Here is a 25,902-nt window from a genome sequence, read left to right as displayed (position 1 = left end):
ATGAAAATTTTTCTGATTAGCACTCTGGCTGCCTTTTCTGTAGCATTTAAGACATTTCTCTGTAAATGAAAGTTTCACTTGTATTAATTCAATTTTTATGAAGCCTTCTCCCTTTGGACTGACTACAAGGTTAGATGCTAAGAGGTAGTATATTAATATAGGTGGAGTTATGCTCACTTGGTTTATGCCTTTCTCTACTATGACTCTGTATAAAGCTGCCTGAAGTATTTTTTTGCATTACACATCTTCCTGGCCTCAATACAAATCTTCCCTCTCTTCTTTGGTGTTAAAGAACCCCTGGTGTGACTGGGCTTCTGACTGGGGAGTTGGGGCCCAGGGAGGTACCAAAAATTGGGCGGGATTAGTCTGGATCTTGGGCTGTCCCACAAGGGCAAAACGTTAAAAGGATGTGCTCTGTGCAGCAGCGCCATTAGAGAAGCCTTACCTGTGGTTCCCCGAAGAATGAAGGTGGTTTGTGTTGTCTCCTCAGAGCCTTCCAGTCAGTCAGTCAGCTGGTGCAAGGTGGAGGCTGTGGCCGTGAAGCCTGGCTTGGTGAACGTGGTTAAAGATCTTTCTTCTGCTCCTCCTCCTCTCGTCGTCATGTCCCTCAGCATGAAGTCCACTCAGAACCCAAAGACTCATCAGAATGAGGTAAGCAAGCTGCTCTCATTTTGGTTTGGTTTCATTCTTTGGCACATACTAAAAATTTTCTAAGGCTTGGAAGAGCTTCACCTGATAAAACATGTCTGAATATATTCACTGTCGAATAAATTTTCTCTGTTACGGGCTTTCCAAAGAAGCTTTTACTGGGGTCTCACCAGCATGAGAACTGTGGGTTCGGAGGCCTGTTTGTGACAACGTTTGCCGTGACAGCAGATCCTACGTATTTTTTCAAGCCTTCTATTTTGTCTGTTGTGTATGATAGTTATAAATGAAACTGTCCCAGAACAGCTGTTAATGTATTATTATTATTTTTTTGGTAGAGCTAATCATAGGTTCTAGGTAAAATGACTGGGTTTTTCTGCTGGTAAAACTCATTTTGAAGTAGAATGAGAATTTGGTCTAAATCTTACAGCACTGACTGTTCTGCTGTGAGATCTTTCCTTGTCTCAGAAAGGAGGAGAGGTGTAGGTGGCCGCTCTCAGTTGTGGACTGCAGACCACAATGTGTAGTTAGGCACCTTTTTCTGTTTTTTAACATAAGTCTCCCTAGCTTAGGAAGAGATTTAGTATTCGCTAATAGGATAGGATAGCTGTTTCTGGCTAACTGCATGGAAGAAAAATTAGGCTGACAAATTTTTCAAGCAGAATTAGTCCTCTGGGTGAAGTTAAAATTTTTGGCGGGGGGGGACGACTATGGAAAATTCCTGGTTTCTAGCCAATGTAATGAGACGTACGCCAGGTACCAACAAGACTCGGCTTGCCAAGATGTTTCTAAAGCCTGTCTGCTTTGCCTTCTGTTGGGTTTTCCTGACCAGTGGCTGCGGAGCCAGGACATCCTGCCAGCAAAGCAAGCAGAAGCATCAGTAAAGCTAATAGCTTCTAAACACTAAAACCTCTTGGGTTCTTGGCAGTCTTGACTGCTTGCTCAGGGGCAGCCCTTCCAGAGGCAAGGCTTCTGCATGTCCTGCTCTGCTCACAGCTCCCCCGCACTTCATAGGGAATCCTTTAAATTGTGGGGTCTGTTCGGATTCAGAACAAAATTTGATAAAAGCAGAATTTTCCAAAATTAATTCTTTTTCATCTCAAACTTCTAAGATAATAATTTAAGAGTAAGTTCTGCTTTATTTTACTTGAGATCAACTGATAACTTTTCTTCTTTTTAACTATTTATAGTTGGAATTAATTTTAAAAAGATCTTTTTGTAGAAACAAGGGAAAGGAGATGAGGAAAGTTGTGTGTTCTGTATCTCCTTGGTATAGATTGTGGCTGTTGCAGCTCTGATTCATCAGAAATTTCCTTTGGATAAGGCTCCACCTCAGCCTCCTTTTCAGACACACTTCTGTGGTATGTACTTGGAACAGTTTGAGTAGGAAAATAATTCCTTTGGAGTTTTTCTTTTGTTGCTGTGGGTTTTTTGTTTTGGTTTGGTTTTTGTTTGTTTGTTTTCATTTGGGTTTTTTTAACTTCATTCTGTCACTCCAGCAATAATGGCTTAGAATAGGTAAGTGACAAAGTTTCAACTCCCAGGCAGGCTTTTCTCCCTATTTTTAACTGTACTGACTACTGACTTTTTGTTGAAGATTTTATTGAAAAAAAACCTTAATTTGAGATGATGCAAAGTAACCCTGCTGTATACAGTTTCCTATCCTTTCTATTAGTTTTACTTTGTCATGTGTTCTCTTGGATTACTTTCTTCACCCATTAATTTAGACCATTTATTTACTGTCACTTAGTTATTTTTCAGTTCAGTTCTTCTGAACAGAATTAAAAAAAGAAACGTCACATTTATTTGTGAACAAGTTTTCTTAGGGGGAAAAAAAAATCTCACAGCAGTGTCATTATAGTAAGATCAGCTAAACCTTGAGATTCAGACCCCAATCAGAAGTGAAGAGTGTTGAAGGCTTGTGAGAGGAAGTTCTTTGGAAGCTGTGGACCATAGTTTTAATCTCCAATGTTAACCTCAAATATGACTTATTAAAATTGTTTAACACTTTATTAATTACTCGGTTATCTTAAAGACAAGTATTCATATAAGGCTTGCTTTTTAGAATTACGAGTTAGTTTTCCTTAGTTGTGGGTATATGCTTATGGGGAGGGTACAGTTAAGAACATGTATGTAAGAACAGATATAATTTCTTTTGCAGTTGTTTCCAAACCAAACGATTGCATTTTTCCTTATGACTTCAAAGAAGCTATTAAAAAGAAGGTAATTTCATTTCGTTAGCCTTCTGATTGTAGTACCTTTTAAAATATTAACTTCATGTTGCTTTGGGTAAGTTATGTAAGTGAAATATTCAAAGGAATGGCATGATTATTCCATTAGTTTTCTACTCTGCAAACCTAAATCCAGGTATTTATTCTGCGTTGCTTGTAAAAACAGAGGCGTGTGCTCTGTGTGATACAGTGCTGCTGCTAGTTGTGCTCATAAAATAGATGGAGTGTTAGACAAGAGACTTGGAAAGGTTTTGCAAAGAGATTAAAATTGTGATTTGTTTTCATTATACCTGACTATGTACTCATAGTAAACTGGGAGAATTTGTTTCTTCTTTCCTTGGAGGGTAAAGTCTGTCAAAATTTAGAAGACATCCTTTCTAAAGGGCACTGGGAGAGCTGGCAGAATAATCAAGTAACCTATATTTGTTTTTCCTCTGTTTCTGTGTGATCTTAAGCCTGTGAGTAAAGGATGCACATGGAGGATTTTCCTGGTGTGCTTGATTCTTAGGAGGCTCCTAAAGTATCACTAGACACCTGCATACAAAAGCAAAATGGAAAAAAGCCTCGGAGAAAAGCTTTCCATGTCTATGGGATTGAAAACAAAAAGCCTTGAATTATAGAAGGAAAGGGAGAACTCTGTAGTGCTTTATTATTGTCTTGTAACTAGTAGGGGAGAGGAGATGTTTCCATTTTAAACTTACTGGGTCATTGAAATCAGGTGCTCTCTTGCTCCTTTTAGAATGCTAAAATAGAAATTGCTGCAACAGAGAGAACACTGCTGGGATTTTTCCTTGCGAAGGTTCACAAAATTGACCCAGATGTTGTTGTGGTGAGTAGTTCTGAGACTTTGAGAGTTAAATTAAAGCATATTGTCAGTTGGTCAGCTTTGTTCTTTTTCTTTTGTCCCCTTATAGTTTTTTTTTTTTTAATGTTTATCTTAGACTGCCTTATGAATTGAATTTGCTTATAAGACAGCAGGTATACTTTGATACAAAGATGATACAGAATTTTCCCTGACAGCATTTTGTACATCCTATTATTTCCCATAATATCTAAAATAGGCAGTATTTCCATAGTACCTGAAAAAAGTATTTTTTTTCTTTACTCAGAAAGACAAAACACAACAAAAAACCCCTTGTGATTTTCTAGAAAAATGGGAACTCGTGGTATATGTAAGAGTCTGTTTCAGTTCAGATGCGCATATAATTTGTGTCACCGTTTAGATTGTGTTTATGCTGTAAAACAAAATTATAACCTCTGTAAATCAAAAGGATAACCTATACAAATCCACAGGATCTGAGCAAAGTTTTGTAATAAGTATTCTTAAGTTTTTCTACTGTATTGGTAGCTGAGAATTTATTATAATTACTCATTTTCTTTTTTTAATTATGTTTAACTAATATACAGTCTTCACTTTAATGAAATTTTGAAGAAAGTTTGAAGTTGGTTATAAATCTGAAGTTGGTTATATACAACTTGTTACTCTTCTGTAGGTAAATACAAATAATTAAGTGGTGGGAATAGGATGAAATGAGCAGTCACATTCCTGGTGTTTTCTGCTCACTGTGGCTGGTATCTGGTATTCGCCCTACGAGCTGAGCTTCTTGGTGGTTATGGGAAGGAATCGGGGGAAACACTGCAGCCAATGGTTTTAAATTGAAAATGCCAGTAGTAGGGGTGTGAGGGCTCTGATCCTAAAAACAGCAGAGCTGTGTTAGTGCAGTTTAATTTGCACCTGGTTTAATTAGTGCTGTTGAAAAGCAAGCTGTATCAATATAGGTAGGACTCCTCTACTATGGCTGTAATGCTGCTGCTGATTTTAAGGAGCTGCTTCTGTAGGACAGTATTGCACTATCCGATATGGTGAACCTGGAGTTCCTGGTGACTGACTGGTCCACATAGACTCATGTTCATCAGGGTAGCATTTTGCTTTCAGCCGAGGTTACAGACCAGTGTCATCATTGTCCTTAGCATTGTTTAAACTTTGCAAATATTGCTGGTCTATTTTGGTATGTAAATACTGATTGCAAAGTCTTCCTGTCCAGATTTAACAGCTATGCCTATTGTAGTATCAAAGGAAAAAAATTACATTATTTTGATGTCAATATTGAGACTTTCATGGATGGAGAGAAAAGGAGTTACTCATAGCTAAGTTTATATGCTGTATAAAAAATGTTGGGTGGCTTTTTTTTTTTTTTCCTAGAAAGCTTTAAATCCTACTCTCTGGTATCAAAGCGTAAAGCTGAATCATGTATGCTATGAACCAGTTATAGAACTGATTTTGGTATTCTGCTGAACAGAACTGTTACTTTTAAGACTAATGAGTACTGTTGATGAGCGTTCTCTTAGTGCTTTCTATGAGAGAGATAATGCCATCAATTAGTTGGAAAAAACCACAGAGGGCAAAGGAACACTGAGTGTGTGAAAGTAAGTCTTTCAATTTGCATTTGTTGTAACCTTTTTTTGTTATTTTTTCTGCTGCAAGGGTCATAATATTTATGGATTTGATCTGGAAGTGCTGCTTCAAAGAATTAATGTGTGCAAAGTCCCTCACTGGTCCAAGATAGGTCGACTGAGGAGGTCCAATATGCCAAAGCTTGGGGTAATAAGATTGCTCAAGTCTTTTAAGCCCCTTTATGTTGCATGTGATTAAAAATGAATTAATTTTGTTGAGGAATTGTAAATGTGACACTGATGTATTTTGACTGTTGGTCATGCTGGATTTCATGTGTCCCAGATAAGAAATGATGTTTATATGACTTTTATTACAGTAATAAGCTAAACTAATTTTCAAGTTAGGCTAATTTAGTTTACGTATCTCAAGTAGATGATGGTAATGACAGATTAATTGCAGTAGTCTTTACTGTAACAGTCTTTGTCTGCTATAACTCTAAAATAAGAAAATGTAATTTGGATTGATTGGTGAATCATCCCATAGAGAGCTGCTAAGTTGGTGGTTCTGTAGTTCTTAGTACGTATTTGTTCAGAGGACTATGTGTGAGGCTTGGAGTCTTGAAGCGCTGAACGTGGCCATGTTCTTTCCTGTTCCTGTCCTTCCTAGAGGCCGAGATGAGTATTTGCATGTGGTTTGTTCTGTGACTTTTTCATCCTGCTGTTAGTATGAAAAATATCCTCAGAGGAAAAACAAAATCCACACCCACATTCTTGTTGGGACTCTTCTAATTATTAAAGAAAAAAAATGCATGACAGTTTAAGAATTAAGATTAACTAGTAATGAGAGTTAAGTAGCTACTTCTTAATATCCACGTATACTGAGAGATACTGTGGGTTCCTTTAGGGCATAATTATAAAGCTTGAGTATTAGTGGTATTTAGTAGAGTATTAGAGTATTTAGTGACCAACTGACTTGACTGAGTCCTATAAGCATAAATTTTGGATAGAAGTTCTTTGTTAATGTTTGTATGTTTCATTTTGTTTGGGTTTTTCTGTCCTTGTGTGATACGGTTAAGGGTCGAGGAGGGTTTGCTGAAAGGAATGCTGCCTGTGGTCGAATGATCTGTGATGTAGAAATTTCTGCTAAAGAATTAATTCGTTGCAAAAGTTACCATTTGTCTGAACTGGTCCGTCAGATTTTGAAAACAGAGAGGATAACAATTCTACCAGAGGAAATTCGAAATATGTACAGGTATGTTACTGATTTGTGGTTTTAATCCTTCACTGGAAAGTAGAGGAGCTAGTTTCCTGCTATACAATTTTGTGCTTGCTTATTTGATTTGTCATGGAGATGCTGACTTAGCATACTGGTATCTGAAAAGTAAAATATCCTTACAGTATTTTATGTTTCAAGCTACTGGTGGGTGGTGGCTTATTATGTGCAAAGAAAATTGATTTGTGAGAGCATTGGTTTAGACATGTTAATAGGGTATACAAGCTTGAGGTTTTGGTGGGTTTTTTCAATAAAAGAGCTTGCTATATAATTCAACACTGCTTACAGATACCACATATTCCATACAGCATATAGGTCTGAACTACTGCAGAGTACAAAGGAGGCTGCTTTTACTTTACTAGGCCATCCCCCTTCTTTTCCCAGTGATTCTCCTCACTTAATGTTCATGCTGGAAAACACCTGGACAGATGCCAAGTTCATTCTCCAGATCATGTGTGAGCTGAATGTTCTGCCACTGGCCCTTCAAATAACAAACATCTCTGGGAATGTCATGGTACATTTTTATTACTTCCTCCTCATCCCCCCACCCCTCCGCCCCTGCCATTGTCCCACAAAAACAGTTTCATGTTTTCTATGTTTGACTTGCTAGTTTTAATTTGTGAACACTAGTTGAGAATATATGATGCTGTAAATTTTTTGTGGTGACAAGTGTGAGAGTTTGATGATCTAGTCAAGTAATAATGTAAAACTTCCATAGAAATACCACATTTGAGTTTTGTGCATGGTGATGATACAGAATAATAGTAATGCTAGGTGAACTTATGAATAGTTGAAGGACGTTGCTTACTGTATTTTTGTATGTCAGTGTTTTCTGTGCTTTGCTTTGAATTCTTTTTTGCCACTCTCTGTAGTCGAGGACAATGATGGGTGGACGATCTGAACGTAATGAATTCTTGCTGCTACATGCGTTTCATGAAAAAGACTACATAGTGCCGGACAAACAAGTTTTTAAAAAGCCTCTGCAGAAGCTGGTGGGTCCAGTTTTTCTCTTTCCAAGAATTTTTATTAAAAAGAAAGAAAAAAAAAAAAACCCCAAACATTCTTCTACCTGTTGCGTATTACTGTTCTGAGAGTACGGAAAACCCAAACGTAGCCAGTTTTAGATATAACTTAATATTACAGCTTATGCTTAATTCATAGCATTTTTTAGTTGATAATGGAGAAATGTATGGTTTAAAGGGACAAGGTAACACCTTTTCCATTGTATCACAGATCTATGGAAACTCAGTTGCTCTTTTAGTTTAAAATTGAAATAAGCTAAGTACTTGGCTGTGTAGGGAAATAGTAAAGAAGAAGATAGTCTGTGTTGCTTGATAGATGCACATTTGCCCTACAGGTGTTTGTTTTTTTTTTTTTTTTTCCTGATGAACAGTATTTCAAATATAGTTTGTAAGGTGGGTGATTTGAGAATGTGGGTAAAGTATCCAAGGGTATTAAAAACTACTTTGGATAATACCAGTGTAAATAAATTTATAGAAACATCTATATGTTTGTTAGTAAATGAATTAAAATTTGAGAATGGATTTGTATTTCACTATATTTTGCTTTTTAATTTTACTTTTAAGTAAGTTCAACAGCAAATTCCAAAGCAATAAGTTGTGTTGATTGTATTGTTGCGTCAGAGCAGTGCTGGAATTTTAAATGATTCAGAGTAGCATTGGACAACTGGGAGAAAAATTCTTACTGCAACAAAACAAATAGCAAAATACTCTTTAGGTCAGTAATAATGTTTTTATTTGTTTCATTAAAGCCCAGCCATTGTATTTCCAAAACCTACATTTTAACTAGGCAATAATACTTCTTCTGGGTCATGCGTTGATTTTTTCCCTAGTGTTGACTTTTACAGCCATCCAGAAAATGCATACTAGTGCTACATTGAATGATGACAATTCCTTAAGATCTTTGTAATCTCTTGTTAGCAGTTTGTTCCTGTAGGAGTTGGTTTGAATGCTATTTTGACATGTAGAGAGCTTTAATAAGGATCATAATGAAAACACCATGTTTTGCATGTATTTTAAAAGGAACTCTGTGCACTGGCTCCCAATTTCATATTTGATTTGCCAAAAATAACTCCTCCAACAGTATAGAAATCTTGGAGACTAGATAATGACTTTTTTTAAATGCCAAATGTAGGTGGATGAAGATGAAGATTTTGAAGATCAGAATAAATCAAAGATAGGGAAAAAGAAAGCAGCATATGCTGGGGGCTTAGTCTTGGATCCCAAAGTCGGTAAGATATGGCAATTTTCTTTCTTCTATGACGTTAGAGACAGGTAGGTTAAATTGATGCAGATAGATTACAGTGAGTGCCATCTGTGTATCTTGTGGTTGGGGGGTAGTTATCGCATACAAGAAAATTCCCAACATTGGTTGTGGAGTTACTTATTCTTGGGACCTTTTTTTCTTACCTTTTTGTGAGAAGATACGGTCTTGCGAGGAATTAGGACTGTATATCTGTGTATAATTTTCTAATGGACACGTAAGTTTTCTTTCAGTTTCTCCTCTATGTGGGGAAAACTGTACAAGTGTCCTATAGTAACACAGAAGCTATCTGTTCAACTCTGGTGAGTTAATGGGGTTGGATCGTTCCACTTCTGACAGCTTTCTGTAACGGGTAGCGGTGCATCTCAACAGCTACTTTAAGGGAATTGTGGTACAATGTGTTATTGTCGCTTAAATACTAATTGTGGAGTTGGATGGACTCCTTGGGGAGACTGAGTAATTATGACTTTTGTTTTAAACTCTGTTTTAGGTTTTTATGACAAGTTTATTTTGCTTCTCGACTTCAACAGCTTGTACCCATCAATTATTCAGGAGTTTAACATCTGCTTTACCACAGTGCAGCGACTGTCATCAGAAGCACAGAAAAGGGCAGAGGTTTGTGTGCTTTAACTTGTGACTTAAGTTCCACTTCAGTGTGTTTTCTGTGAATCAACTTTTTAAGAAACTGTTCTTTTTTTCTGTTTAATGTCCCCCCCGTTCCCCCCCCACCCTAAAAAAAGTGATTCTTCTTTAAAGATGCATCATAGTAAGTTTTGGGTTGGGGCTTTTTGAATATTATATGTCTGTCATCTTCCTTTCAGTAATACTCTTAGAGAATCTTTGTAAGTTCTCTCTATCTAAATAAAATCTTGGTATCCTCATGAAACAAGATTTTTAGTGAGGCTCTGTTGGCCCTTTTCAGCCCCAGGTCCTCCTAGCAATTTCTGAGCTCCTTGACCAATTTCATCCTGATTTGGTAGAGGCTTCCTAAAGTTAAGTTACCACAGAATTCATGCAAATGTACCTGAATGAGGGAGACACAAGTCTCATGCTTTTGCCTGGGGGAAAGAATGCAGTATGAGCTCAACCCTTATTAGACATCAGGAAAACTATGTGTGTGTCTTGGGGGTGTGTGTCAGGGAGTGATACTGTGACTGTCAGCTGCGGGACCAGCTTCATGAAAATTCATGCTGTTTAATACAGCATTAAACTGTATTAAACACAACTGAAAAACCTCCTGAAAGGTGTAGTTCCACGTACTGTTTTCTCAGCAGCTGTGTTGGCCGTGGCTTATCCATGGCTGCTTATTCTCACTTCCTCAGCTGCGCTGGCACAGTTGGTGGTGGAGCTGTGCTGTAAACTGAAGCAGGGAGCCGGTCAGGTCTAAAGGTTAAACCTGAGGCTTTTATTTTTAACTAGTATCAGCTCACAGGTTGGAATTAGTGTGTTGTGCATAAGTAGTTATGGGACATAGTTAGTCCTGTAACAACTGAAATACCAGTAGCATAGCAGAAATGAGGAAAAAAGTGTGTGGAACTCTGTCAGTAAGTTCCTTCAAACTCTGTGGATTTACCCTGCTTTCTTAAGTGTGCTTCAAACTGAAGCAGCTCGTTTTGATTTCTATCACGGTATGATATTTAATCAGGTTTTGGTGTCATTTCTTGTTATGGTTCTTCCCAGACTGCTTTACTAAACTTACCAACCTCATAGTGTCTCTGTTGCCCTTTCTTTGTGTATTTCTGTCTCTCATTGTGCTTGAAATTTCTTTCCATTTTTGCTGAGCAACCATGTCTTCAGTTAACGCTAAGAAGAAGAATGTGTGCTTTCTGTTAGGTGATTGTTTTGCTATAATCAAGAGTTGCTTGGGGTGGAGTTTTTATTCTGTTGTTACTGTCAGTTTCTTTTTTGTCAGTTATCTTACTCAGCGTATCAGTTTGACAGAGCATGTGCTCCATTTTACAGTTCTGAACACCAAAAATACTTACGTGATAATAAAAAAAGGATGAATTTTTTCAGCACGGAGTCACTTGTGTGTGTGCTTTTCTTTATATTTTTATATCTTTCTATCTATACCTAAGAGTGAGAGTGTGTGTGCGTGTGTGCTATTTATCTGGATTTATATATCTATACACACACACACACACACACACACATGTGTATATATTAAAAAAATACACACACATTAAAAAAAAAAAGAAATCCTCCTACTACTGGTCCATGTCTCTCTTCGGTTTCTCCCAGACAGAGACAGGCTTAGTCCCTGTCCCCCAACGGGGACTAGGTAATATAGTTCAATACCACAAAAAACCCTCTCGTGCTTGTTGTTCCAAACTGCTTTGGGTGCACTGCAGGAATATATACAAGCTGTGTGGTTTGTTTTTCTTTTTTTTTCCCAAGCTTTTCACTTAACACATTAAAATCTCATCTTCAAGAAAAAAAAATGATAAGCAGTGGTGATCATTTGACAGGTCGAAGAAGAGGAAGAAATTCCAGAGCTTCCGGACCCATCTCTGGAAATGGGAGTTTTGCCTAAAGAAATCAGGAAACTGGTGGAGAGAAGGCGCCAAGTTAAGCAGTTAATGAAACAGCCAGATTTAAATCCTGACCTTTATTTACAGGTGTGTTTTATAGAACTCCTTTGATTTTCCTTCCACTCCCCTTAAGTGCCCTGATCAGCCTTGCAGAATAGGGATGATTAGTAGTGAGCAGTGATTGTAATGTGCTTTACTTGTAGCCCATCATTGCTGCAGACTATCTAAAAAGCTGTGAATGTAATTGTGAACATTAAGTTCTGTTCTCTGTTGGCTATGGTTGTATCATTTTTGCTGGTTATGTTTCTTTTCAGTATGATATCAGACAGAAAGCTTTGAAACTCACTGCTAACAGTATGTATGGCTGCCTGGGATTTTCCTACAGCAGATTCTATGCCAAGCCTTTGGCTGCTTTGGTGACGCATAAAGGAAGAGAGGTGAGTCATTAAACAGGTTACAGGCACATGTGAAGAGGGTGAATTTAAGCCACCTACTTTTTCATTGAAGAGGAGAATAGTTTTGTTTTCGAACCTATTGTAGTTTTTCTCTTCTGTACTGCAGAAGCTGCAAAAAACCCCAAAGCTAGTGTCTAGAAAGGAATCAGGTAAATGTCTCAAAAGGTGTGACAAGTTGAAACTCTAGCTAGAGCCTTATTTTGAATTAAACTGCTTAGTTTCAGTGGACCAGATTATGGCGACAAAAAAAAAAATCAAGGCTGCTTTCACATCTTCCATGAATTTCCAGTTCTGCTTGATGGGTTAGTCTTTTATTCAGTGGTATGCTTCAGCTTTGGATGAGCTTTTCTTTGGCCAGACTGTCCTGTGCCCTGGTATGCTGAGTTCCTGAAACCCTAAAGTTTGTGACAGGGCTAATTAATCACATGGTGACAATGGATTATGTGTCAAGGCCTTATTTTCAGAAACTGTTTGTTCCTTAAAATGAAGCTTTGCATTAGCCTCAAGAGACCAGATTTTATTTTAATAGTTGCTCTTAACTTCATAGGCAAAACTACTCTTGCAGTTGATCAGGATGACAGCTGAATGCAGACCATGTCAGTTTGGTCCCAGCAGGAAAAATAATCGTTAAAGGTCCGAAACATACCACTGATACACAGTGTATTAAAACACATTTTTTCATGCTGCTTCATATTAGTTCTTTACAGAAGAGACCACCAAGCAGGGTTCTGCAAAGGTGCCAGGAACAGACGTGACAGGATGGCTGGGCAACCTTTTAGTTGAGCAGGGAGATGGATGAGTTCACATCTGTGTTTAGAGGCACATGCTCCTGGTGACATGAGGGCACAGCTCTCCTTGCTGTGGACTACCTAATGCAGTGAAGGTCCCTGTACAACCTCCAGCTGATATGCATAGGGGCATTTTGTTTCTGATAACAAATCTTTGTTCCTATCTAAACAGTTCTCTAGAGACAACCCCACGTTTGCTGTCCTCCAAATTTATGTAACCAGTATGTTTAACCTTACACATGTTTAACTAGGAAATAATTTCCAGGTTTAATAACTGTAAATGCATTATGCAGCCATGTGAATTAGAAAGTTAGTGTTTCCTTTAAGGAAGTGATGACTTTTTTTCTTGTTTTAAGATTCTGATATATTTATCTACAAGGTTGTCATGAAAAGCAGCTGAGTATCATAGCTTTATATTTTCTAGCAGTGTTTTACAAGTCATGAATTTAACCTTTTTGTTTTTTTATGATCTCTGTTAGTCATATGGAGCACCTGTCACAAACTGGCTATTGTATGGATACTTGAGCTTTGGACTCTGTTAAGGGAGGAAAATACTTTTTGTTTGCGCATATAGTTTATTCTCAATTGTCTGTGACTTAACAGTTACGAGATAATGGTGCATGAAACTGCCGTATTCCTGCATTATGTTCCAAAGCGATGGTGGAATGGGAAAACCCTAAATATGTGGTACAGGATGTGTTAGGGAGCGCTTCGGGACTCTCTCTTACATAGTTGACTTTTGGTTGGAAAGGATTTCTTGCCTCTTAAATTCTGGTGGTGCTAGACCTGGGCTTGCTTCTGCTAAGCCTTTGTGTACATTTGTATCTCCAGTTTTATAGTTGCTCTGAGTTTGGGGAAAATAATAGTGTGGCAGAATGTTGCCTGCAAGTGTGTTGTACCCAGTGCAGGTCTAAAAGTTCCTGTACGAAATGGGGCTGCTGGGAGCAGCCAGTGGAGATGCCAATGGAAGTCTGCGGGAGCTGGTTTGCATCTGGCAGCACTAGTGCCGAGCTCGGTGGGCCATTACTGTCTTGGTAGGTCTCTTCTGTGCAGTACAGCACCTCGTGTAGAGCTAAAGCTATGTTTTTTCCCCATTCTTTGAGGTAGGTAGTGTTCATTTCTGTGGATACTGTGGAGATAACAGACTTTTGAAAATTCGAGAATTTTTCAGGATCTGTAATTTTGTGCTTCTGTGTAAGTATGATAGATTCTGATGAAATACATTGTATATGTTCTGTTCTGAAAACTTGCATTTTTATGTAAGTAGTCAATAAACAGATACAGCTTTATTAGTTCCTTATTTCTTGAGCAGTAGTTTTTGCCATAAAAGATGGTGCAAGAGACACCTGGGTTTTTTTTAAGTTGAAATAGTTGAAAATCTGGAAAAATACTACTATAAAATCTTATATTAGTCTTTCTATTCATAGGTTTCCCATCTTACCACTAAATGCTAATATAAAAGAGGTGAATGTTAAGTATCAGGAGTTTTGGGTTCTGTATACGAAAAGGTTAATTAAAGAAGTAACTATTATGGAAAAATGTTATTGGTCTAAATTTAAATGGCCTTTTCTAATGATCAGGAATAACTTTTTTTTTTACTGTTGTGGAGGGAACCTGTGTAAATGCAGATAGGCTTGTAGATGTCTAAGTGGGAAAAATACTGTGTGAAATGAAAACTGAACTTAATATTTGCACTAACACAATTACAGTTCAATCGTAAGTCTTAGCAGAATAATTGAAAGTGGGAGATACATATTTCAGGTTGAAGAAGTTCTTCAAGCTTATCGTAGGATTAAGTTTTAATGTAGCCGAGAGAGAATGAGTTTTGATGACTTCCATAAATTGCTGCTTTCTAATTGTGTGACTGAAGACCCTTTCACTGAAGCTGTAGGAAGACTTTGTACTGCAGGTGTCTCATGCGAAGTGCTTTGTACTACCTCTCCTGGACTGTAACTTCTCTTTGTGGTTTGACAGTGCCAATGCACTAAAAGTAGTGGAGCTGCCATGGGGTTCCTTATGTTGACTAAAACTTCTTGTAATTGCACATTGACATTTTAAAAAGTTGTTTATAACTATGCTAGTGTTTGACACGTTTGCTTCATTTTCATGGCAGAAGTATTAAATAGGATGTGGAAAGGTCATTTGTAAAGCCAGATCATAGTACTAGGACAGAATATAATCCATAAGACCTCAGTTCTCTTCAGTCAGCCTTAGTGAGATATAAGCTAGTACTTGACCTTTATTTACCTTAAGACATGAAGTAGAAATGTAGTGAAGCTTTATGTAGCTCTGGCCATACGTAGGCTGGATCCAGCAGAGAGGTTGGCATGTGCTGTTCCAGTGAACGCGGTGCAATTTATGTGGAGAGTGTAGTAATGGTAGTGAGCTTTCACTAGATGGCGATAGAGACCTTGAGATCATTAATCAATTAAGACTTTCATTTTTGTCACAGTGTGTTTTAAACGTGGACTATCAGATTTTTCAAACGGGTCTCCCGTGTTTATTTTTTTTTTTTCATCTGTGGGTAATCTACCAGGGAAGATGGGGCATACCAGTGTGAAATTTGTCAGAATTTAGTGTATTATATATCACAGGTAGACTGGCTATGTTTCGGTGTATTGGGGGCGGGGGGGGGGGGGGGGGTGTCAAGGGCAAAAATTTGGGATGGGAGGGAGTTAAAACTATCTCAGATCTGTTTGACCTTTTTGGAAAATGTAAATGTTCTCCTGTTTTGATCATTAGAAATGCATCAGTTCTTGTTCTTATAACAAATTTTTTAAAAAAATTTTCTGCATTTGCATCCAAATGTTACATTATTGATCTGGAATGTGTTAGAAGGATTCCTGGACTGACCCCCCCCCCCCCCCCCCCCATGTTACTAAGAGTTTGCTTGGACATTGCTCTTGTTGTAACTACAGCAGTTGCTTGCATGGAAAAGTAATAGGAAAATATTTAATATATTTTTAGCTGTCCTTTAATGTAATTTAACAACTGGAAACAAGATGAGTCGGTGTTGTACGACCAGACAGCTCTGCACTAGCAGGCAGTGTAAGGTCATGCCTTTCTAGCCTCTTTAAAGGACAGGTCTTTTGATGAAGTGTCAGTTGTCTGATTTCCCCAGTGCAGGATGCCCTCTGCTGCAGGATTTTCCTACAGGACAGCAAAGTTGTTGAGAGAATTTTATCTGTAGGCAGCTTGGTTGCTAATGGCTGTCACTCAAAGCTGAGGCCTTTTCCAGGTACTTGCTTTTTTCCATGTTGTTTTTCATTGTTGCATATTTTTGCCCAAGCAGGTAGAAAACTTGCCTTTGAAAGGAAAATAACACATTTGCTGTTTTCAGCAGTACTAACAGGTAGATCTGATGTTACAGTATGCAAAATAAAATGGGGAAAGACGCAATTGGGTTAATTCCAACTTTCTCATTCAGATCCTTTAGATACATTCTCAATTAATAATTAGTTTAAGGCCCTGGCAGTCAAAAGGAAAGAATAAAAGCATGTTATTGCTGCAGTCTGGGAAAAGAATGGATGAGGGAGGAGAAAGATGAAGTGGAGAAAGATGAGCTCATTTTAAAAAAATTAAGCAAGGGTAGGTAAGCAGGTTAATGGCCGTCTATTGTAATTGTGTTCTGTAAGAAATCCAGGCATCTCTTTTGCAATTTTTTAAGTCTTGTTCATCCAGGGAAATTGATCATCAGCTACTGTCTCTTAATTGCACCTAAAGCATTGGTTATACAGTCTGCAAGAGTTGTCATGTGAATGGGGCAATTGTCAGACTCCTGTCTTCTTCCATGTTGTAGTATGGGAGAAAGGGGTTTGTTAAAAGATGGAAAGGAGCCTCCTAAAGTCTTATATAAGCATGCCGTCTATATTTAAACAAGGAACACAACATCAATATAACATTTTTGGAAGACATGGAGCTTGATGGCAAAAGGCTAGGCAAGGAGTTTCTTAATTGCTTTTAAATACAAAAATGGCAAACTGAAATCTTACAAGAAATAGTGCTAAATTGTTGCAGTGTCCCTAAATGGAAACTGCTGGGGTCAAACCAGTTGTCACTGTTAGTAAATTTGTCATTATCTATGCAATTGTGAGCCAGTGAAAAAGCTATATATGTTATTCTGCATGCTAATATCCAAAATGAGTTGGAATAGACATTTCAAAGGAGAGGCTGCTTACAGTCTGAAAATGCAAACTGAGTACCAAGTAGTAGAAAAATTATGGAACATCTTAACATTCGTTGAAATGAAATATTATTATTGTTAGTCAAGTGCATGAGATGACATCTGGTCTGATAAAGACTTTTGCATCTCCGAGGAGAGGAAATGAAACATTTCAATTAAGAAGAATGGCCAGAATATTTTGGGTGAGGAGGAAATTAGTCTGGAGGAAAAAAAAAATTATTTTATTTTATTTTGGGTGGTGTGAGGATTTTTTTTTCACTGGACAGAAAGGTTTTATTTAATGGATATTCACCAAGAAATGTTTAGGAAGATTGATCAGATTCAGATTGATTGTACAGCAAGTCAGATGAATAGAGAGACTTTCTTTTTTGTGACTGCTTATTTTAAGATTGGGCTATCAGGATAGGTGTGGTACCTTTCACTTCCGGACTACTGATTTCTGTGGATGGTTTATAGCAATTGCATGGGCCCATGGTGAGTTGGATCAGCCTGGTGATCTGAGTTGAAAACTAATTCTAGGGAAAAACCAAATTGATTTTTGTTGGATCAGTGACTCAATGACTCTCTGCATGCTCTTAGAGCTGGTAGAAAGGAGGAGGTTGGAGAGTGGGGGCAGACCCAGCATGAGATATAAGGGGTCAGGCATGACCAGCCTATTTTCAGCTCACACCTGACTGAAACTGTAGAGTTAGTGTTAATAGGATGAGCACATGGGGTTTTGTTTGTTGTTTTCCTCCTTCTGTACTTTTGTTTTTTCTTATGGTTTCCTATCTTGTGTTTTGTTCTTATCTTGCCAGAAGACACAGATTTTGCTTGATTCTTACCTTAACCTGACTGACAAGGGAACAGCAAGATATTCCTCACCCAAAATCGTGGTAAAACTGAAAACCAGGGTACTGGGAGACCTTAAAGAGCAAGGTCCCTGGCACGTTCTCAGTATCTGAAATGTAACAGTGTGTCCCCCTGGAGAAGCCATATGTGTTGGGTAAGAGGGCTGATACCTCAGGATCAGGAGAGGTAGAAATGTCTGTCCACATCCAGTGGTAACAGGAAAGACTCTCAGGTGTACCGTAACATATTGGGGAATGAACTTGAATCCTGCAACCCCCAAAGTTTGCCATGCTTCAGCTTTAGAATGACTGAAGAAATCCTTTAATCCTATCTAGAATACTGTAGGGATTATGAGATTCAAAAGGCAGAGATCCTTTTGTGGTTCTCTTCTTCAGATACTGGCATAGAGATGCCTCATAGAAGTGAGATATAGGAGCACACGAGCTTCACCATGAAGGTGAGAGCTTTTGCAACATTGCACCACCATTTGAAAACTGCTTAGGTTCTGTTTTCAAATTTATTTTTCAATACCTACTGTTAAGGTTGGAAAAATACAAATGCTAACTGCTGTCTTAACGTTTTTCTCCAGCTTGTATATTTGTTAGCGCTAAAAGGCTTCACAGTACATGTTTTCTTAGTTCATTAGTAGCTTGCTATAAAATATTTTGGTTTTTGAGACTTAATAGTTAAGTTGTTCTTCGGGGTGTTATTGCCTCATTTATTTGCCTCATGCATTTATCTTAAATTGGATGTTGGCCTGTTCTAGAAACCATGGGTTTAGATACCTAAACGGTAATAAAGTTTTCAAAATACAAGAGATTTCAAATTGGGGGGGGGAATAATTTTCCTTTTCAAGCACTATTCCTAAGAGTATAGAAAAATGATCTAACTGAAGTGTCTGTCTCCTATGAGACTCAAATAAATATTCATACTGTCCTTCAAAGATATGACAGCTTGATCTCATAATCAAAAAGTTTCATGTGTTTCCTGGGAATATTGCCCACTGTGCAAAAGCTCACTGTTGCGCAATGGACTGTATTAGAAGCTTTTTGCTCCATCCACAATTACATGATCTATTCTTTATCCTCGTGGATGAACACTCGCTTGAGCCTACTAGATCTGCTGTTTTCAGGTAATGATTTAAGGGTGGTGATGATCCTACTCTGACATATAGGGAGAGGCTGAGAGCTGGGTTTCCTCAGTCTGGAGAGAAAAGTTTAAGGATGGAATTTTGTGGTCTTCAACAACCTAGTGGGGGCTACCAAGAAGTCGTCAAGACTCTTCCCAGAGATGCACAGTCTTGTGCCAGGCAGGTCTAGCCCTGTCTTGGGCAGGAGGTTGGGTTAGATGATGACCAGAGATTCCTTCAAACCAAAATTGTTTTACGACCATCGGTTTAGAAGTTCCTTTAATTCACACCCAGTTTTATCACCAAGGTCAGCTAGATCCAACAGATGTAAGAGTAGCAACTTGTCATTTGAAGTGAAGAAAACTAGAAGGATGAAGACCTTTCAGCAGTGATACTTGTCTTACCAGGCTGTTTTGGTTTCAAAGTTAAAAAGAAATCTTTGCTCTGAGACTTTGAATGCAGATTTTGGTGTATAGATCAGGTCGTGTGGTCTCTTGCGTGTATGTCCTTTTGCTGGGCCTGTGCCAAGATTCATTGGCTTAATTTAGAAAATATGCATGAATGGCTTATGCTATTTTCAGCATTGAAATATATGAGACAGATGAAACAGTTTGTTCAAGACCTTTATTTATCTGTGGAAGGTGGACTGTCTCTACTGCTGCAGGTACAATACCTTGTAAGGATACAGGAGATCTTGGTTGGCGACATCAAGAATTCTGCTTGGGACAAAGGATTTCTGAGAAGTAGATGTCATTTAACGAGCTGGGGCATACCTGATGCAGATCTCTTAATGTAAACAGCCAATGTTAGAAGCAAGGAAATGTGAAAGCCAGGCATATAGTCTAAGCTAATTTGTTCAGACTTCCTTCGTAGTAGAAAGAGGGCAGTGTCAAAGCTGGATGAAACAAATCCCCCTGAATTTTAGAGCGTGATAGGTGATTGAAAGGCATGTGAAAGCTTAATTTACACTTGCTCTGTCTGTTAGCTTTCCTTCCACTGGTTATACATAATGTAATGCAGGAGATGTTGCTGGTGGCAACGTTGTCTTTAGCTTCAGGCTATGCCCTTTATCAAACTTCCTGGGTAAGGTTTCATGGAGTAAGATTAAATTATATATGTTGATATCTACTCTACAACTCGATACTCTGTGCATTTGCTGATTTGAGCCACTAGAAACAGTTGCTCCATAAAATCCTATTTCAACACCTAGATTAGTCAAAAAAATTAATAAAAAAATAAATCCAGTTCCCTTTACCTTTCATGTTTAGTCTTTTATGTTTTCTTATGTTCTAACTGACAGACTTTAAAAAGAGCAAGAAGTAGTTTTTTAGTTTGTTGGGGGTGGAAAGTGGTTCCCACTTGTGTCACTGAAATGCAGTGCTCGTCAAGCAGTGCTCATCAAAAACGGGGAATGTCAGAATGTCATTTGAACCTTACTGCAGGGATTAGTCCCTGGCGGTCGTTTCTATGTAAGCTTGTGCTAGTCTTGGTGATTACATGAGACTGGAGAAACTTTTAAAATTCTAATAACAATGGTTGATAAGCCCTGGTTTAAAAAAAACAAAAAAAAAACCAAACAAAAAAAAAACCCACAAAAAAACCACCAAAAATGCAAACCTCCAAAAAAACCCCAAACCACCAAACCCAAGGTGCTCTTTTGACATGCAGCCTTTATGAATGATGGCTCCTACTGAGATAGGAGTGGACAGCCATAGCCAAGCAGGTGCTGGCTGATTCATTTCAGGTTGATCATGCCTTGTTAAGTTAATATTTTCTTTCTAATTACTTGCATTCTTCATGAAACAGACCAGAAATTGGCGAGCTTAAACTATTGGAAGTTGTCAGAAAAGCAGAACTGTGTAATAATCTGCTTTGCTGAAGTTCAGGGTCATGCTTCCTGAAATGCCTGGGCAAGAACGGTTTCTGTGACAGAGATATAGAAGGCCTCGAGGTACAAAAAATCCAAGGAAAGTGAATCTGCAGAACAGTTGCCAGGGAGAAGGATAACTATGGTAAAGTAATCACTCTATACGTGGGCTGTTTAGCCCTTCAGTTTGGTACTCTGAATTGTTCTGTGTGTGGCTTCATTCTATTAGGCAGTACCACAGTTGGCACACAATTTATTTTCTATTTTCTCTGACTGACTTTAATGCAAAGAGTGTTTTCAGTGTTAAATTCATTCTTCTTCCATGATGCTTTTAATTTTACTGGGATATCAAACTGTCACAGCCTTTGTTGTACCATAATTTGGAATTGGCATGTGGAAGACTGCCGCAGAACCACAGGGATGTCTCAGCCCTGTGCTCAAGTGTATGGCAACCTTCCCGGTGGTTTTGCTCTGGTCAAAATTTTACTTGTTGAATCTAGAACTTCCTTGGCTGTACTGTTTGATTTTTGAACAACCCAGCTATAAGTTAATGGCGGCTGATGTTTTGGTTTTCATTTGTCCTCCTTAATTTCTCCTCTTTCTCCTCCCCGTCTTCCTCAGAACATCATCCCATACTCCCATCATCAGCATCTTTGAACTTGGGCAAATACCATTTTTGTATTTGCTCAGAAATCTGTCCGTTTCTTTAAGTCGTAATAGCTCCTCTGCCTTGATATTTTAATATGTATCATATCTGGGGGTTTGGGTGGTTTTGTTTTTTGTTTTTTGGTTTTTTTTTTTTTTTTTTTTTTGTTGTTTGGGGTTTTTTTTTTTTGTTGTTCAATGCATAACTTCATATTTTTCAACTTACAGTTAAAAGTAGTCATTCTGGAGCTAAAGAAAAATCAATGAGAAGCCTGTACTTAGACTGAGAACCCCTGCAGAAAGCTTTGATTAGAGAAAAGCTTTAGATCTGACTCTTATACACAATTGTCCATCAGGTGGCCAGTCATTTTGGCATGTACTACTGCATACCACAGATGCTAGAGATGGAAAAAGGTCTATTACGTCATGTAGTTCATCTTCCAAAGTATGTATATAGCTACTTCAGCAGAGACGCAACTCTTCATGGCTTTTTTTGTAGAAGACTGTTGTCCTTCAAGAAGCCACTTATAATTTTAATTTTGCCATGGTTTTTGATCTGATTGCTTTTTATGATCACTAATTTTTAATAGATTTAAAGTCAGAAGACAAGCCTGCCTTCAGTAGGAATGTGTTAATTGACAGGTGTCCTGATGTTCCACATTCTTGGCAGTGGTCCAGAATGACTGAGCAGTAATGATTTAGAAACTGCCATTCCTTCCTTGTGAAAGGATTGGAGAAAATCTGTGAAGTTATTAACTACTACTCCCTTCTAATAGATTGTGAGAAGATTGTTATGGCATCTAATTAGTTGAGATTACCTCCTTTTATGCAGAATGTTTGGGGTTTTTTTAAAATTTCTTTCCATGCTGTCTTATGGCTTGCACCATTTTTTTTTTTTTTCTCTTCTCTTTAAAGTTCTGGATGGTTACTCTGAGGATTTGAGTAAGGGGATCATGTTCCTGTCTCTGTGTGGTGTAATTAGTACAGCTATTTAAATGTTATCTGGAACCCATTTACCCTATCTGTCAATTGCTGCTTAGTTGAGTGGAAATGCTTTTATGTAAAACACAGAACAATACTGCTGACTTCTAACAAGACTGGGCTGAATTTAGGGGACTGAACCACTTCATCCTGGAATAAAAATGTCTTGCTGAATCAAGGGTAGAAGATTATAAAAGCTGCCACTTTTAAAAAGTGTATTATGCTGACGTATGTATATGTATAAATTAAATTAGCTGTGATACTCCTACGGTGGGAAACTTCCCACTGATTCTAAAAAATTTAGGGAAAAGCTGGCATACATGAAATTTTCCTCCCAGTTTGCATGCTATTTGGTAAGTTGGACCAATGTTCCATGATATCCTTTTGCAGTAGGCTGCAATTTCTGTGTTTCTTTAAGACCAGATGAAAAGCTGGTCTTAGAATATTTGTAATTGATGCCTGATGGGGAGGGGGACAGATGCTTTGCTTTTACTTCCTTCCAAGTAATTTCTTAATGAAAGTGGTTCCTTCTGTGGCTAAGAGATACTTGCACTTTATAGGGATCTAATGGCATTCTTAATGATTTTGGTTACTCTTAGGCAGGCTTCTGGGGAAGATTCTGTCCTAATCTTGGCTTATTTTATAACCACATAACGAATACGAATTTTTTTTCTTCCATTCAAATAAAAACAGCCCTCCCTTTCCCCCACCCTCCTTTAGTGTACAGACCTTTTGCCATCTGATACTTTGGTGGTAGATCTTGAACTTTGATTTGATTATTTAAAGAAAATAATTATGAAAGTCTCAAAGTCTCTCAGCTTTCATATATGAGCGAGTCATCTAGTTTGGGGTTTGTCGTGTCGTCTGTCGTCGTGTCGTGTGTGTGTGTCCCGTCCCCCCCCCCCCCAAAAAAAAAAAAAAAAAGATGGGCTTCTGACATGCTGACCAAGGGAAGATTAATAAATTGTGGCTTTTGTTTGTGTGTCTCAGTTTTCAGCCTGGAGTGTAAGCTTGTGTCACTTTGCTCTGTCATAAATACTGTGTTAAATTACAGCAATTTTTTTTAAGAAACTGTTTGATTTTTTGCCAGGGATTCCTGAGCCATCTAGTAATAGTTTCAGGGATCCTGTTCCTTCTCTGAAAATCAGTGCCAATTTTGGCCTGTGCAGCTGTCCCAGTTTCCTTTTCATTAATTTTCACTGTAGGAATAAATATTTGTTGTCTGATGTTTATTATATTAGCTTATTTAAAGTCAGTTATTTCATTCCCCACATCATGGATCTTGCTTCACTTTTTTTTTTTCTTTTTTTTTCCCCTTTTTTTCTTTTTTGCTGCTTAAAATAAAAAAAAGAGTAGATCTGCCAGAAGAGATCTGGATGGTAAAGCAGTATGAAGTGGCATTTATTTGACTATTCCAGAAATGATCCTTCTGTTATTCCATACAGTACTGCATAGCTTTTGGCTCAGCTGGTCTGCATAATAGGGGAGAGCCTCCCTGCTAAGCCATGCAACTCTTTTTTGCTTCGAAGAGCATGTAAGGCATGCACGGTAGTAGATTACCACAATTATCAAGTATCAGTACTGACTTAGTATTTGTCCCTGGCCTTTTCCATCTTAACTTAAGGAAAGCCTGTTTTGTGACTGTCTGTCTGCCCACCCTCCTCTCTGAGAGGAACTGGGGTTAATAATGTATTAATAGTTTGTGTTGAACATAGAACATCATAGTCTTGCTATGTGCTCTTGAGCGTAAGACGGTTTTTGCAATTTTATATAACATGATGTTTCTTTCACCATTTAAGCTCTTCAGACAGTGTTGGAAGCAGGCATAGTTAATGGCGTTTGCATTTTTATGGTGTGATAAGTTCTTCTTAAATTTAACAAACAAACAAACTTTTTGCATGCTTCACATAACATGGAGGTATGGGTTTTGTCTTTAATTTTCAATATTTGTGTCATGGCCCATAGCTGTTTTAGGACTGCATTTATCCACTGTAAAGACAACAGTGACTTGCACTTCTTCCATGGAAGGAAGACTTGGTGCTCTCTGAGGTTCTGAGCAGTTGCAGTGAATGCTGAGGGAGATGGAGTTTGGGAAAACCTGAGCCAATATGCATCCCCATAATGAAAGAACTCCTTTACATGTTTTGCTTTTAACTGCTTTTTTAAATGCAGTGGGCACAGTTACTTAAATGTTAAGTCAGCTGTATTTAAAGTGTTTGGAAAACAGTAGTGTGAGCTGCAAATAGATTTTCCTAGGCAGCAAGTGATTGATTTCCTTTTTTTTTTTTTTTTCCTGTTTTCCTCTTTTCTGTCTTCTGTGTTTCTTCCCAAACAAGTGTTGAATCATCCTTTTTGGTGTGTGCTTGGGGATGGGGGTGGAACAAAGAGAGGAGTGGAATTGTCGATGGGTAGTTCAAGAGGAGAATAATTGTCCAAAAATACTAGCAGCTTCTCTGATAACTGCAGAGCCTTGAAGTTAAAACCTAGGGAAGAAGCATGAAAATGGCTTTTCCCTCAGTGTTTAGTTCAGTCAGTGTGCTAAGAAGTGGAATGTTAAAAATAAAATAAATGATCTGGAGAAGATAGCTATGGGTCTTCAAGTCACAAAAATAACCTGGAAACACTGGATGCTCAGAACTGGTAAAGAGAAATACTGTGTCCCACTGGAGGGCAAGCGACTTAGTCTGTGAGTCCATAGAGTCCAAAAGTGCGCAAGAAGTCAAAAAAGCTTGGATAATAAGTTCTATTTTGTAGGTACAATTAAAGTAGCAAAAAAATATTGAGCTCTCTGTAAGTCAAACTTGAGAGTCAATGTCTGGATTTAAATAAATCCCTTCTTACTGGGGGCTGAGAAGGAAGCTTCTTGTAGGGGAAAGGGCTTCAGCTGCCTTGCTGTGCTGCACCTGGTACTGGACTTTCTGGGAAAGAAATGTAGATGGACTACAAGTGAAGTCTGTAGGTGAGAATCACTACTTGACTAGGTTTGGGGTTTGGTTCTGTGTTTGGGTGTGGTTCCCCCCCTCCCCCCCCCCCCCCCCCCCCTTTCATTTTTTTCCTACAGAAGAGAGCAGCTGGGTGAGATCTGTGGAAGTCATGCTTCTAACTCTGCTCCTTTTTTGCTGATGCCTTGTGTTGAACTCTTCCTGGAGGATGAAATGTCTCTTGGCACATTTGTTGCCATCTGCTGTTTGTCTCTGTTGATAAGGCTTAGTTAGCACTTTTCCTAGGAAAGTGCATGACATAGTTTCAAAAACTGCTTCATTTACCTGTTGCTGTGGGACTAGGCAGGCTGTGTTCTAAATGTTTTCCAGCTGGTACATATCATTACTGTTTCAGATAACTAACATGAAAAATGGTAATTGAAGCTACAAGCCTATTACGTAGTAAGCTTTAATTAGTTAAACTGCTTCGTATTCATTTACTGTTGGTGCTAATGCTGTTGAAATTAATTGGCACTAAAGGGGGTTCAAAGTTTATATGCAATCATTGCTGTTATAATGTGCTGTATTACTGGGTAACTTGGCTTATTAGGTGATTTCATTCTCGATTATTGCTGCAAGTTAACAAGGCCAGAGTAATTATCTCATAAACAATAGCCTTGCTCACAAGACAGATGCGGCCAGACCCTTCCCGCGGAGTTCGAGTGCCTGCTGTATTCTAGCGAAT

General features: G+C 38.2%; 1 protein-coding gene and 1 non-coding gene across 3 annotated transcripts in view; both read left to right on the top strand.

Moving 5' to 3' along the window:
* The window catches only part of POLA1 (DNA polymerase alpha 1, catalytic subunit), a 206,813-nt gene that overhangs the window by 25,850 nt on the left and 155,061 nt on the right, over positions 1-25,902 (top strand). For both annotated transcript variants that reach the window (XM_075718412.1, XM_075718403.1), the window contains exons 15-26: positions 491-651; positions 1,922-2,006; positions 2,807-2,868; positions 3,616-3,705; positions 5,362-5,478; positions 6,347-6,522; positions 6,928-7,057; positions 7,416-7,535; positions 8,698-8,794; positions 9,317-9,441; positions 11,295-11,444; positions 11,672-11,794. In XM_075718412.1, the coding sequence (XP_075574527.1) occupies positions 491-651; positions 1,922-2,006; positions 2,807-2,868; positions 3,616-3,705; positions 5,362-5,478; positions 6,347-6,522; positions 6,928-7,057; positions 7,416-7,535; positions 8,698-8,794; positions 9,317-9,441; positions 11,295-11,444; positions 11,672-11,794 (1,436 nt within the window). The remainder of the gene's footprint in view (positions 1-490; positions 652-1,921; positions 2,007-2,806; positions 2,869-3,615; positions 3,706-5,361; positions 5,479-6,346; positions 6,523-6,927; positions 7,058-7,415; positions 7,536-8,697; positions 8,795-9,316; positions 9,442-11,294; positions 11,445-11,671; positions 11,795-25,902) is intronic.
* LOC142597217 (small Cajal body-specific RNA 24) lies at positions 9,037-9,167 on the top strand. Its single transcript, XR_012832034.1, has one exon.

This window comes from Pelecanus crispus, chromosome 1 (genome assembly GCF_030463565.1).
Source record: "Pelecanus crispus isolate bPelCri1 chromosome 1, bPelCri1.pri, whole genome shotgun sequence".
Classification (NCBI taxonomy): Eukaryota; Metazoa; Chordata; class Aves; order Pelecaniformes; family Pelecanidae; genus Pelecanus; species Pelecanus crispus.
The sequence above is the reverse complement of the archived record's forward strand: the minus strand, read 5'-3'. Positions and strand labels throughout refer to the sequence as shown.